Genomic DNA, 15,534 nt, shown 5'->3' on the forward strand with positions numbered 1-15,534 from the left:
ACTCACAGACAAAATAGCACACAAAGGATGTTTTTGGTTTCTTATTTGCCTCTTTATTGCCCCAACTCCTCTCATAAGAATAAATGTTGCTGAATAGTTAAAATTTTAAATCTTAACTTTGTAACAGTTCTTCCTCTTTCATGTTTTCTTTTTGTTATGGCAACTTTGCAACAGATTCCAAGAAAAGGAGACTTTAATAGATGTTACTTATACCACTATATTCTTGCTTCCTTCTCTTCTGATACTGCCACCACCCGTGTGCTCCAGGCCCTTATCACCTCAGGCTTGGACCAATCTGATTGTAATAGCCTTCCTGTTGTCTCAAGTTTCTCCCCACTCTAAGTCTTCCTCTATCCTACTGTCAAAATTATCTTTTTAAAGGGCAGATCCGATCACATATTCTTCCCCCACTCAATAAGCTACTCAAATAAATAAAAAGTAGTTTCCTATTACTTCCAGGATCAAATATAAAATCTTGTTTGGCTTTCAAAAGGCCTTCATAATGTGGTCTCTTTCAGTCTCCTCTGGACCTTTTCAGTCTTCTGATACCTTATGCACCCCCCACATATTCTGAGCTAGTGACACCCACCTCCTTTCTATTCAAGATAATCCAACTCCCTACATGAGTGTTTTCTTTGGCTTTTCCCTGTGCCTGGAATGTTATCCTTCCTCATCTTCAATTTCTGGCTTTCCTTCAAGTAACGTTATAAGTCCTGTCTTCTGTAAGAAGCTTTCTTCAGTCTTTTAAAAAACAAAACAAAACAAAACAAAACAAAACAAAACAAAACAAAACCCTTTACCTTCCATCTTAGAATCAATATTGTGTATTGGTTCCAAGACAGAAGAGTGGTAAGGGCTGGGCAAAAGGAGTTAAGTGTTAAGTCATATCTGAACTCAGTACCTCCTGTCTCTAAACCTGGGTCCCAATTGAGCATCCTAACTGTCCCCTCCCCAGTCCTTCTTAATCTTAGAGCCATTCTTCTGAAATTACTCCTTTTCCCCCTTGTATATCTCTTTTTTGTATCTAGTCATTTATATGCTATCTTCCCAATTAGACTATGAGCTTCTTGAGAGCTTGTTTTATGCCTATCTTCATCTTGTCAATGTTTAACATTGTGCTGAGCACATACATAGTGGGTACTTAACAAATACTAGTTAACTGCTGACTCATAAAAATATATAAAACTATGTCAGTTCAGTGGGAACCCAGGATTGTATTTTTGACAGCTGCACCAAGGGATATGTTGTGGAAGGACATGGTTGCTTTAGTTGAGTGTTCAGCCTCAAAGGTTAGGAGAATATGCCACAATACACTATATTTCATTAATAATAAATAATAATTCATTAAGAATCTATCATATTAACGTGACGTTGAACATTTGTTTGACACTCTTTTTGCCTCTCATAAACATAATGACATTGTAGGGCTGTGCTTTCTCTTAGTGTTTTGTATTATCAAGAGTAGAGGTTAGCCTTAGAAAACATTAAGTTGAGGGCAGCTAATCAGCACAGAGGATAGAGTGCCAGGCCTGGAGTCAGGAGGACCTTTGTTCAAATGTGGCTTCAGACACTTCTTAGCTGTGTAATCCTGGACAAGTCACTTAACCTTGATTGCCTAGCCCTTGCTCTCTTCTCTCTTAGAATTGATATTAGTATCAGAAGGGGAAGGGTTTGAAAGAAAGAAAGGAAACAGTAAGGGGACCAGAAGTGTTACTCTAATTCTATCCACTGACAATCTATTGGTTTTAGGCTATTAATTTTCTTGGGGGAACTGTTCTGATCAATTACAGTGATACCTTGGTTTTCATTGATATTCCCTCTGAAAAGAAACGGCAAAGAAAACTGAGGCAATTATTTCTACATGAATCAATGTAAATCTGATTAATTCGTTCTAAACATTCCAAAATATGTACCCAAAACACATTTTATAGAGAATATAGTGTTTAAAACTAAAACCAATAAGAAATTAACATAAAATGAATATAAAAGACAAATGTAAAGAATAAATGAACATTTAACATTGCATTTACCTTTCAGAAAACTCTTCTTGGCATATGGAAGACAGCGAGGAGGAGAGAGAGAGAGGTTATTGTTTGGAAAGGGAATCCTCCATATGGACCTTAGGTATCAAGGCACTATTTGGAAAGACTTTGGAAGATGACATGTAGAGGAGTTGTTACTTTCATTATGTCCCTCTTCTCAGCTGAGATACTCTGGGAGAATTTCTACTTGACTGAGACGAGATATCTCACTCCCAATGAGAGAGCTCATTCATTTTGTATATTGTCAGGTATATATCCTCCTGAGTATGCTTTATTCTGATTTTTGTTTGTTATCTGTATGGATAAATGGATTTATTTGCTTTTCAATACATATATTGCTCACACTGAACAGAAGAACCAGTGGGTCACCCTTTGTTTTTGCAAAATTAGCATCAAGGTCAAGTGGGCACACTGATGAAATCTGAGAAAACCTACGAAAACCAAGACAAACTTTTCATGGAAAAAATTGAGAAAAACCGACACCAACAATAAGGGATGCCAACAAAAACCGAGGTATTATTGTAATTACTTATTGACATTTGGTAAGTACCTACAATGTGACCACTCACTGGGGCTACAAAGACAAAAGTGAGATTCTGCCTTCAGAGAGTTTACACTCTATTAGGGGGAGATACAAAATATTAACAGATAAGCAAATATGGGATACATACAAAATAAATACTAGCAATTTGTTGGGGTTAGTCATGGTCACTTGAAGGATAAGGACCTTTGAGATGAGCTTTGAAGAGATTCAGGGGTTCTAGGACAGTAGAAGCGAAGCAGGAGAACATTCCAATATTTGGAAAAGTATAGAGATGGAAAGTGAAATGTGATATGAAGAATGACAAGAACCTACCTGGCCTGTCTCTACCCTCAGGGCACTAATTCTTTTATTTTAATGGTGGCACTATTTCATCAAGCTGAATTAAATATCTTAAGAGATTAACCTGAAGGGCTCATTTCTCTCATCATTTTGCCTGACCTTCTTTGGAAGACAATATTATTTTGATCAGCTTATTACTCATTTTGACCAGGGGTACGTTTGCTTTCTGTCTTAAGTAATAAAAGTTTGGAGATCAACAGAAAAGAGAGCTCATTTTGCTTGCAAAATTTCAGACTGGAATTATTCATCTCATTCAGACCAGAGAAAGTGGTGGTGTCTTTGAATTTCACTACTCTGCCCCACTAGGCAATCCATTTATTTTTATTTCAGGCAGCTTTTCTGGTGTTAAAATAATCTAGTCAACCCTATTACCACTCAAATGCCAAAGATTAAAAAAATACTCCAACATTTAGTTTATAAAGTTACTAAGCAGAGATATTATTTTTTTTGTTAATAAGCGTTTTTAAGGCATCTATAATTTTGTTTTGTGTTAAGTGCTTTACAATATTACTTCTTCTGATCTTTACAACATTGTGAAGTAGGTTTTGTTATGATCCCCATTTACAGTTTAGAAGAATGAGGTTAAGTGATTTGCCCAAGGTCACACAGCTAAGTTAAGTGTCTGAGGTCAAACCTGAACCCAGGATTTCCTGTCTCCAGGTCCAATGTGCCACCTAGCACATTTTAAATAACATTTGCAGACTAGGATTTTGATAGATAAAGTATCTTTCCAAAGTCACAAAATGGATTCAGTTCTCCCAACTTTTATTTAGTGTTCAATGAACCTGGCAAGTGGATAGTTTAGTTCAGAAGTAAGGTCTAGAGGAGACAAACAAAATATGATTAATGGATTTTATAATTACGACCGCTGTCTCAGGTTGCCATTCAATTTCACCCACACAGTCTGTAACATCATGGGATTTCTTCCAAATACAGGAAAGCTGTGAACCATTAATTTACGAAGGTTAAAAAAAAACATCCAACAGTAACCGCAGAGTACTATATTTCTAGGTCTAATTTGAACCTGAAGTAGGCTACATTTGGAGCCCTTAGACGAGAATTCAAATTCAGATTCTAGAGAGTGACCTTGGGCAAGGGCTCTTTGGACTTAAGGGCTTCCCGCAGTCTTAAATCTATGATTCTATTACGACAGCTAGAGGTCTAAGCTCTTGTAGGAAGAAGGGTACAGTTGCTTCTTCGGGTGCAAACCTAATGAATGTAGTGGTCCTGAATCTTTGAGATTGTCAATGTTTGCACAAATTCCTTGTCTCTTTCTGTTCAATTTCTGTAAAAAATAAATAAAAGCAACAACTGAATGTAATATCACTTTAACTAATTTTGTTGATGATTCCACTCTTCGGTGGGAAATTCCAGAACGCCGGGAACCTTTCTTTAAGGTCACTTACACGAACGGCCCCCACTGGGGTTTCAGAATGGATTAAACGCAAGACAGAATAGATCAGTCCGAGGATTGTGAAGTGGTGATGACGTAGGTGTCGCTCCACCCACGGCCCAACCCCCGCAGGTCCCAGGGAACTCCCGCATGTATGCGCGCGCAATCGCTGGACAGCGGGACGGAGGACTAGTGGGTCACCGCAGCGCGTGCACAAGAGCGCGCGCCAGGGAGGAGAGGGGAGGGCGGGGAAGGGGAGGGAAGGGGAGGGGAGGGAAGAGGCGGAGAAGTCGCAGGTTTGCCCGGCGCTCCCTGGCGGCTGGGTGGAGGCGGTGGTGAGGCGCAGAGTGGTAGTGGTGCGCGTGCCCGCAGATTGCCTCCTCTCCTCCCTCTCTCTAGCCACACGCTTTGGACTCACGCACTCTGCCCCCTCACGCGCCCTCGCCACTCCCGCCCCCACCCGGCTCTCGGAGTCCAGTTTTTGTGCGCCGGTGCAGCAGACATTGGGAGCATCCGGGCTTTTCCATAGCAAAGCGGCCGTCCTGGGAGGCGCAGATCTGCGGCGGAGACGGCAGCGGAGCTCTCTCATGGCCGAGGCGAGGAGGGGGGCGAGGCTTTAAGGAGGAGCCACCTCTTGGGGTTGGCTGTCTGTTCTCCCAGGCTCGGGCAGCTGCGGCGGTCAGTGCTCGACTCTGCCCTACTCCCAGCCTCCGGATCGGGTTCTGGCTCCAGAGATGCATTTGCACCAGGTCCTTACCGGGGCTGTCAATCCTGGAGACAACTGCTACTCCGTGGGCAGCGTCAAGGATGTCCCTTTCACGGTGAGCTGCGGCTGCGGCATGCGAAGCCGGGCGGGGGCGGCCCTCCCACCCGGGCTCTTGGCAAGCTGACCGGGGTGCAAACAGCGGAGCGTCAGGTGGCGCCGTGGGGCACCGGCTTGGAGCAAGCAAGCTGATGAGGGAGGGGGAGAGGGAGTCCCTGCCGACCCTGCGGAGGTGTTTGTGGCTAATACTCACCGTGGTGAGGGAGGCCCTGCAGGAGGAGGAGGACCGGCGGGGCTGGACTTCACTGGAAGCTTCCTGATCCCTGGGCTTCCCTAGAGCCTAGGCAAGGGGCTGCAGCGGCTTCCGTTGCTGCGGTTGCCGCTGCGGGCGGCCTGGGCGGCGTCCCCCCTCCCCCTCCTCTCCCTCCGCCCTGGGGTACCAGTTATGTCCCTTGCGGTGTGGTAGGGTGTGTGATAAAATATCCTTCCCTGCTGCCAGGTGCAGAGAGGTGCTATAGGTAGACTGGGCACTTCCTCGTTCATTGATAATTGGAATTGGGGGAGGGGAGGCAGGCGAGGCAGTGAAGTCCACTCGCAAGCTTTAATTAAGCGCCCTGTCTGGGTGATGGAAACATTAGGACAGGGTTCGAATCTTGGCCTTGACTTGACCACCTGTGAGATCTTGGCCACGGTCTTTCAACGGCTTTGGGCGTCCGCCTTCTTCACTGTGATATGAGGGGGTTGGGCTGTATATCTGTCATGGCTCTTCAAGCCCTAAATCTTGGTTTCTCTGTGAGCCCATCTGGGGCCCTCTGCCTCCCTTGAGATGTACAGGACCTTAATTATTAACTAAGAGGGATTAAAAACAACAACAAACATCCAACTCATGCTATGTACCCAATTGATTGAGGGGAGAAAAACATTCTCTCTCTCTCTCTCTCTCTCTCTCTCTCTCTCTCTCTTTCTCTCTTTCTCTCTTTCTCTCTTTTTCTCTTTTTCTCTCTTTCTCGCTCCCTTCCTCCCCACTCCCTTCTTTCTCTCCCCCTACACCTTTTTTTAGTATTATTTTAAAATTGGATGAAATCACCTAAATACATGGTGTCCTAAAAGTCTTGGTGCAATTTTAAGTTCACCATAGCTTACAATCACCTAGATAGAAGGTACTAAAGCTTAAAAACCGCACCAAGACTTTTGGGACACCCTGTATTTTGTTGTGATTTCAACGCCATACTGCTTGGATTAGGCTATAATAGGTATATATTGTATGACAATGGCTTTATCTAAAAGTGTATTGGCTCATCATGTATGTTATTTGTTTTGAAATTTGTTTAAAATCATACTTAAAAAAACTCATAATGCTATCCAATAAATTGTAAGAATAGGGTATTGGTTGTATAACATAATCACATGAAACCATGAGGATGCTTTTACCAAGTAGACTAACTTCATTTGATTAACAAAGATAATAATTGAATTGCATTCTATGCTAAACCTTTTTTTTTTTTTTTTTTTTTTGAGCAAACACTTATGAATTTGCTTAAAAACAGATTGATGCTCTCCAGGCTAGAGGAAGCACTCTTTGATCTGGTGCTAGCTTTTCAACCGGATATATGTGAAAACTGCAGAATCATTATGTGATATGGTTTTTTTAGGATTGCATCTAGGTTTTCAAAGTTGATAAACAATTTTTCAAAAGTTTTGTATATATTTTGGCCATCTTTAATTTTTTTCAGACTGATCTTTTTTTTAATTAAAAAATTTAACCCTTACCTTCTGTCTTAGAATCAATACTATGTGTTGGTTTCTAGGCAGAATGGCAAGGCTTAGGCAGTGGGGGTTAAGTGACTTGCCCAGAGTCTCACAGCTAGGACCTCTATGAGAGCAAATCTGAACCCAAAACCTCCTGTCTTTAGGCCTGGCTTTCAATCCACTGAGCTACCCAGCTACCCCCTGACTGAGTCTTAATTAGAAGAAATATTTGTGAAAACAATATATGACTACTATTTATTGATAGCTCTTACTATCAATAACTTCACCTTCACCTTTGTAGGAAGGTTTTGTACAGAAATACATATGATTTACGACTAATATATAATATTGTTGAGATAGTCTTGAGACCATCAGACGTAACTTGAGAAAGGAATTATTTTCCACAGGAGCTGTGGGGAGGGATTCTTCACATTGGAAGGGGGCAGGCATCCCCTGTCAGTATGCAAGGCATGATTGAAAACATTATTAACTCTCTAATCCTATCATTCTATAATGCTCTTTCACTGTCAGTAGGAATGACTAAGAAAGCAAAAAAAAATAATAGTAATAACATTTATAGTTTAATATGTACCTGTTCCTGTTACGTCTTTTGAGACTCATAATCCTAGGAGGTAGGTTCTAATTATTATCTCCATTTTTTCAGATGAAGAAACTGAGGCAGAATGGAGATTATGTGACTTTCCCAGGGTCACATAGCTAGTGAGTGTCTGAGGCCTATTTGAACTCGGGTCTGTCCTCTTGTGTCACACCATCTGCCTCAGAAAAAGGTGGTATGCGGATGTCTGACTTATTAGTTGGCTCACAAACCCAATTCTGGTGCTCCTCTTTTCAGATTGGATCTGTTATCCATGGCTGCCATTTTTAGTTCTCCACAGATTTTAATGGGAGACCAAAGGAAAGAGAATTGAGGATTACTTAGTAGAATGTAAACTCTTTCATGGCAGGAAGTACTTTATTTTCTGTGATCCCTGTGCCTGGCACAGTGCCTTGAACCTAGAGGTACTTAAGAATTGAATTGACAAATAATCCTTGGACTTGAAAGTCTGATTTTTAATTTGCAACTAATAATTACATATGCAACTCCAATCCATTTTCTTACCCATAGTTACTGTTAATGGTGAGCTTATCCAAGAAGGCTGGTCTTGTGACTTGAGATGTCATGTGAAATAGGACCGTGTTTTGAATTGTAGTTTTGGAATGGAAAGCTTCCAATGTGTGGCTTGCTGTTCCTTCTCTCTCTCTTTTATTTACATTATATCTTGCTACCTTTTTTTTCCCCTCTAATTTATCTACTTTTATTTTAATAACAAACTTTCACATAAGTTTTCTGGAGTTATATGATCCATGTTGTCTCCCTCCTTTCTTCCCTCCCCTCTCCCAAAGCTGACCAGCAATTCAATCTGGGTTATACATATATTATCAGGTAAAACATATTTCCATATTATCCATTTTTTGTAAGTGAATAATCTTATGAAGCCAAAATTCCAAATCATATACCCAAAGAAACAAGTGATAAGTCATATGTTTTCATCTGCATTTTTACTCCAACATTTCGTTCTCTAGAGGTAGATGGCATTCTTTTTCATAAATTTCTCAGAATTGTCCTGGATCATTATATTGCTGTTAGTACTTGCTATCTTTTTTGATTCCACTCTTCCCTCTGTTCCTGTTCTCCCTATTGTCTTACTCATATTCAGTAATAATTTATATTTGATAGACATCTTCTTGATTGGTCTCCTTAAATTCAATTATCATCATGTGACTTCACTGTATATATATATCATGTTGATTTCTAAGTGGTCTATTACAGTCTCACCTAGACCAGACATATTACTCTCAAGATACTCTTTCTTTTTTTTGATCTTGTAGAATAGTAGAATATCAGAATTAAGGAAATTTAGAGAATGCATATAGTCTAAACTTTACCTGGAAAAAAAATCTCCTCTACAATATAATTAACAGAGGTTATTCCATTTACTATAGGCCCCTTTCCTTTGAGACAATCAGATGGAACTATAAACTGGTTAGTCCATGCCCCTGACCCAAAGGAATTCAACAAACCTCTGTTTATCCTAATCCTGCTGGAACCTGCTTGATCTAGTAGATTGGGAAAAGCAGTCCTTTTGGTCAAGAAGACCTAGGTTCTAGTACTCTGAATTATACTTAACCTCCCCAGAGCAACTTTCCAATTCTGCTTTGGTAGGTGAGATTCCTCACTGTGAGTTCCTTTTACGAGGGAACTCACAGGTATAGTCTAGAAAAATAAAGCTTCATTTTTTTATTCAAAAGTTTTTAAAGTCTGCTTAATTCTAGAATGGCTCATTTGTAAAAAGCTAAGGTTATCCTTGATTTCCTGAATATTAAAGAGTATTAGCCCTGATGTCATCTGGCCAATGTATCAACTGAGAGTTCCTGGCAGGACTGGTTTTTGGAGTTGTGGTTACACATGTGGCTTTTTCTCTCAGGACCAGAACAAGATTGAGACCCAGGGTGGCAATGAAGTGACATATATATATCTTCTCATATCCTTATTTGTCTATGAGGTGCTTCATGGGTGGTTTTATTGCTTTTTTATGAAAGCTGAAGTTAGATTAAAGGAGTTTGGGGCTATTTCTTATTCTCTGTTAACTTCACCAGCTCAAATCTTTGCTTGAAGACTTCTATTTAAGGGGAACCCACTACTTCCAAAAGAAGCCCATTCCATTTTTGGATAAATCTCTTTCTTAGGAAGTTTTCCCTTCTATCTAACCTAAATCTGTATTGCTAAAACTTGTTCATTTCAATATATAATTATTGATAGCTTTGATTTCATCTGAAAATTGCTTTTTCATATGCTTTGACCATTTGTCAATTGGGAAATGACTTGTATTCTTATAAAATGACTTAGTTGTTCTCTATAAATTTGAGAAATGAGACCTTTATCAGAGAAATTTGTATAAATTTTTCCCGTTTGTTTTTTCCTTTCTAATCTCTTGGTTACATTAGTTTTGTTTTTACAAAAGCTTTTAAATTTAATGTAATTTAAATTATTAATTTTGCATCTTATAATACTTTCTATCTCTTGTTTGGTCATAAATTCTTTCCTTCTCCATAGATCTGTCAGGTAAACTATTCTGTGTTCCCCGAATTTACTTGGGGTATCACTTTTTATATCTAAATCACATACCCATTTTGAACTTATTTTGGTACTGTGTTGACAAAGCCGTGGCATGGGTGCTGGGGTGGCATGGAAGGAGCTGCTCCGTTTCTCCTTTCCACAGCAACCGTGGACATTTTTTGCATGCCCACCCCGTTGTCTAGCTGTCCATTGTGAGCACTTCCTCACTCTGCTATCTGGGGTAATGTGGGAAGCTCACAGGCAGCTTGAAGTTGCAGTTTGGGCATTCTGGAAAACATTCACCAATGCTGGACTAGAGTATGAGATAATACTAGTCTATACTTAGTTTGTGCCACAGTTTTCCAATTTTCCTAGCAGTTTTTATTAAATGAGTTCTTATCCCAAAAGTGAGGGTCTTTGGATTTATCAAACACTAGATTGCTAAGGTCATTTACCCCTGTATATTGTGAATCTAATCTACCCATTGATCTACCATTCAATTTCTTTGTTTTTCTTGTTTTTCTGATTACTGCTTTATAGTACAGTTTGAGATCTGAATACTTCTAGGCCACCTTCCTTCACATTTTTATCATTAATTCCTTTGATATTTTTGACCTTTTGTTCTTCCAGATGAATTTTATTATTATTTTTTTCTAGTTCTACAAAATAATTATATTGTAGTGTGATTGGTATGGCATTGAATAAGTTAATTTAGGTAGAATTGCCATTCTTATTAGCTTGGCCTATCCATGAGCAATTAATATTTTTCCAGTTGTTTAGATCTTTGTTTGAAGTGTTTGTAATTGTATTATTCCTATGTTTGTCTTGGCAAGTAGATTCGTAGGTATTTTATATTATTGAGTTATTTTAAATGGAATTTCTCTTTCTCTTGTGGTAGAACTTTGTAATATATAGAAATGTTGATGATTTATGTGGATTTATTTTGTATCCTGTAACTTTACTAAAATTATTAATTCAACTAGTTTTTTAGCTGATTCTTTAGGAATCTCTAAGTTTATCATCATATCATCTGCAAAGAGGGATCTTTTAGTTTCCTCATTGCCTACTTTAATTTCTTCAATTTAGATTTCACTAATTTAGATTGCTTTTTCTTTTGTTTAGTTTAAATTGGGTAGATTTTACTGTATGCAATTTTTCTTTTGTGATATAGGGTAGAGGGGAGGGAACCTTAGGGATAATTTAGTCTTAACTCTTTTTTTATAGATGTCACTTTCTGTTATTGCTGAATGAATGGTGTACCCTTAAATAGATTACAGTATAAATTCATCCATCAAAGGTTATGGCTTCTTTTTCTTTTGTTTGCATAAACTGAATGCATCTAAAGCCTTTGTCACTCAGCCTTTTATTTTTGAAATCAAATGCTTGAAAGGAGCTGTTTAAATTCAGCATTCAGCCTGATTTGTATGTTCTGAAAGTAAGAAGAGAGACCATTGGTAAGTGGAGGGGTTGCAGAATTAAGGTGGAGAATTAAAAATGTTGTATGCCATGAGTAAGGACCCATTCTTTGTGTATGATCTAGCCTATGTAGTCTTGAGGAAGTGGGTAGCTAGGGCCTCTGAAAAGAATAAATATCAATATATCAACATGCAGTTGTTCTTGAAGAGTATGACGTGTTGGGTAACAACTAGTATGACATGAAAAACAAGTCATATTATGTCAACTTAATTTTCTTCTATGAAAGAGTGAAAGGCAGTAGCGAAAAGGAGTATATCTTCATGTTATCTTTGACTCTTAACAGTCTCTCTCACCTTGCCTATCAGATAAACCAGGGGTCAACGCACTTGGACTGTAGACCAGATCTGGCCCAACACCTGTTTTTGTGGGCTAGAAAGCCAAATATTTGTAGTTTTACATTAGTTTTTACATTTGTAAATGGTCGAAAAAGATCAAGAGAAGACTATTTCAGGACATGAAAACTATGAAATTTATATTTCATTGTTCCTAAGTAAAGTTTTATTGGAATACAGCCATGATAATTTGTTTACATTTGTTGATGGGTGTTTTTGTGCTTCATTGGCAAAGTTGAATAATTGCACAGTAGAGACTATATGGTGCTCTCATGGCTTTGGCTTTGCATTGCTGCTTGGCACACTACAAATTGCAGTGACACAGTTATAACTTAATGCTATTTCAAGAACTATGCTTAAAGTCCTACTGTAACATTTTGTATTTTTCTATTACCAGTGTATACCTATTATGGCAGAAAAAGAAGAGAAAAGTGGACTTCAAATTTCATGCTTTTAAGGCACAGTGGAGTGTGGATTATTTTGTTATCAAATTAGATAAATTAGATGAAGGATTGGGTTTATTAAGGAATGACACCATAGCTGTGTTAAAAAGAATGCAATATATTTCAATCATACCAGTTTAGGTACTTATCACAATCTATAAAGACCTCCACTGTCTGGCTCTAACCTATCTTTCTGATTCCATATTCCTTTCTTTTATATACTCTTATCTTCCAGCAAACTGATCTCCTTACGTAGCATTTCATTTTTGTGCCTTTGCACAGTCTGTCCTCCATTTCTGGGATATTCTCTTTACTTTTGCTCTTTTGAATCACTATTTTCTGTCAGCCCAAGTACCACCTTCTAGATGATAGCCCCTCTTTGATCCCTCCAGTTGTTAGTGTCATTTTTCCTTGCCTCCATATTACTTTGTACTCATTTTGTTTGTATTTTGTATTTACCTTATTTTTTGTACATGTGGTTTACTTCTGGTAAAATATGATCTCCTTGAAGGCAGGCGATGTTTTTATTCTTTCATTTCAGTGACTAACAGTACCTTGTACATACTAGCTATTTGATAAATGATTCAAATAAAAGATGAATTCTGTCACAATTTTAAAGCAACTTATTTCTATGAACTACAAAATTCTCCAAGTTCTTGAGGTTGTTTTTGTATTTTCATATTCTGGGACCTTACTTTATTACATATTAGGGATAGGATCTGCCTTCAATGGAGCAGGAACAAATTACATTTCACCGTTATTCTCTCTCTGTTTATACAGGGGAGATATGCCTCTTGGAACTCTGGAATTCTGCAGACTCTTTCTCCACATTAGTGGTTCTAAAACTTTATTATCAAGTTATGAAGCTCATAGATTATTTCATATCACCTCTGGAATGTTGGTGGGTAAGGGCAGAAGTATTAGCCTGAATCAGGGTCATCTTCTATATATTTAAAATAGGTAGTGATCAAGTGCTATAATTTGAAGGGCACAAAAATAAAAATTTAAAAAATATGTTCCTTCACTGAGATTTGATTGTGTGGAATCCGCAACTGAAGATTTCATGCTTTAAGTTCTTTATCCTTCAGTCTTCTTTCAAAAATGTACTTACCTCCTGGGAAGAAGAACCTATTAAACTAATTTATACTAAAGTTGTATAAATTTGCCAGATTCTTTCTAAGTTGACCAGAATGATCCTGGAAATACAAGAGCTCTAGGGATCTTTGGAAAAGAGCACATACTTCTTTTACTTCATAGTTAAGACATGGGTAGAATTTTTCCTGAGTCTAAATCACTGAACTCTACAAAGGTGCTCTTTCAGAAGTCCAGTGTTAGTTTTTATGAAACTCTTAATTATTCCTTTAGACTCTTGGTCTTCTTGTAATGGAAAGAATGCTGGACTGGGGATTAGGATATTTAGATTTTAGTCCCATAAATACAAATATTTTTAGGAGGGAGTTTTCTTGGGCAGCTACCAGCAAGCTAATTGTAATGAATTAATTTTGTGTTCCCTGGACAAGAAACTTAGCTTTTCCCAGTCTTAATTTCCTCATATGTAAAATGAATCTATGTATATCTATATATAATCTCTTTATATAAATATATAAATGATCTCAAGGGTTCCTTCTAGTTTTAGAAGTCAATGATTCTCTTAAATGGGTATACAAATTTACAGGAGGTCATACTTTAATGGTAAGATTAGAGCCTTTCATAATCTGTTCTCAAATGATCTTTCTAGTCCTTATTCATTATTCCTCTTACTGTCCTCTATAGACTTGTCAAATTGGGCTTCTTACTGTTCTTCATATACCATTTCATATCTGTGTTTGGAATGTACTGCCTTGCCACTTCTGCTTCATAGAAGACTTAGCTCAAGCATTTTCCTTTTTTTTTTTTTTGACATTACTTTTAAGTTAGTTAATGTAATAGTATTATAGATTTGACAGGTATTACTAAAGGAACATTACCATATACAAATAGTCAGACACTATCTTTTACATGAACTTTTTTCTGATCCCTTCCTGCTGCTAGTATCCTCCTTTCTTAAAATTACCTTGCATTCTATATATACTTATATATATATATATATACATGTACATATATATGTAAACTTGGAATATTAGCTTCTCAAGAACCACAATTGTTTCATTTTTGTCTTTTTCTTATCAGCACCTATATTGAAAGGCTAAATTTTAGGCTGGGATGAGGAGGATGCCATTGTAGGGTGAGAATACCTGTTGGAGCTGGGGTTCTTAAATTAGTCCATGGACTTAAAAAACAAATTTTTTTTGGATAATGTTGTTTTAGTTGTATATGACTCTTCCTGACCCCATTTAAGATTTCCTTGGCAAAGATACTGCTCATTTCCTTCTCTAGCTCATTTTAGAGATGGGAAAGCTAAGGCAAACAGAATTAAATGACTTGTCCACACCTTGTAAGTGTCCCAGGCCATATTTCAGCTTAGAAAGATGAGTCTTCCTGACTCCAGGCTGGGCACCCTATCCAATGTGACACTTAGCTGCCCTAAATAATAGTAATTGGTAATACTATTCCAATGTAATTATTTCCCTTTTTAATAAAACATATTGTATTTTTATTATGTATATTTATGCATTAAAAACATTATTCTAGGAGTCCATAGGCTTCACTAGACTGCCAGAGGGATTAATGACACACAAAAATAACTATTGACTTAAATGGTATAATAGTTTCATCCTGAGGCTTATGTTATTTATCTTTTAATAGGTATAAATTGGTTATAGAATTAAGAGTGATGGCAAAAATGGGTGGGGTTGCTAAGATTTGACAGCTAGAGACAAAACATTCATGGAAAAACAAAATGAAATTATAGTTCAGTGTTGTACATGTAGGGACAAAACTAAACTAGCTTATTAATTCATTAAGTAATTTATTAATCATTAATATTTACTAAGTCCTGATTAACATTAGGATAGCAATATCCTTAGTAATCTAAAAATAATTTTTAAAATGCATTTTATTACTTGTTCAGGTTAATATTAAAATATTTGCTTTCTTTGAGTGCAGATCTAATGATGGCAGAAGCAATTAGTGCAGGAGTCATTTCCTCTGTAAAATGAAGACACTAAATTTATATCTATAAAATTTTTCAATTGTAAAATTCTTTGAATTTAAGGTATTGAATGATAAGGAAAAAACTAATAAAAGATTAAGTATTTTCTGCAAGTAATCCATAGATAAATGAAATAAAAAATTGATTTTATTTGATATAAGTTAGGAAAAGGAGTAGGCATAAACATAGTAGAAACAGTGGAATGCCATTTGGAAGAAGTTTTAATATGAGCCTGGTATATATT

The 15,534-nt window shown here is 37.5% G+C and overlaps 1 protein-coding gene across 1 annotated transcript in view; it reads left to right on the forward strand.

Moving 5' to 3' along the window:
* Nucleotides 1–5,052: 5,052 nt before the first annotated feature.
* The window catches only part of DMXL2 (Dmx like 2), a 161,802-nt gene continuing 151,320 nt past the window's right edge, over nt 5,053–15,534 (forward strand). The window contains exon 1 of the mRNA XM_044665166.1: nt 5,053–5,139. Coding sequence (XP_044521101.1) covers nt 5,053–5,139 — 87 coding nt within the window. The remainder of the gene's footprint in view (nt 5,140–15,534) is intronic.

The sequence above is a fragment of the Gracilinanus agilis genome, chromosome 2 (assembly GCF_016433145.1).
Source record: "Gracilinanus agilis isolate LMUSP501 chromosome 2, AgileGrace, whole genome shotgun sequence".
Classification (NCBI taxonomy): Eukaryota; Metazoa; Chordata; class Mammalia; order Didelphimorphia; family Didelphidae; genus Gracilinanus; species Gracilinanus agilis.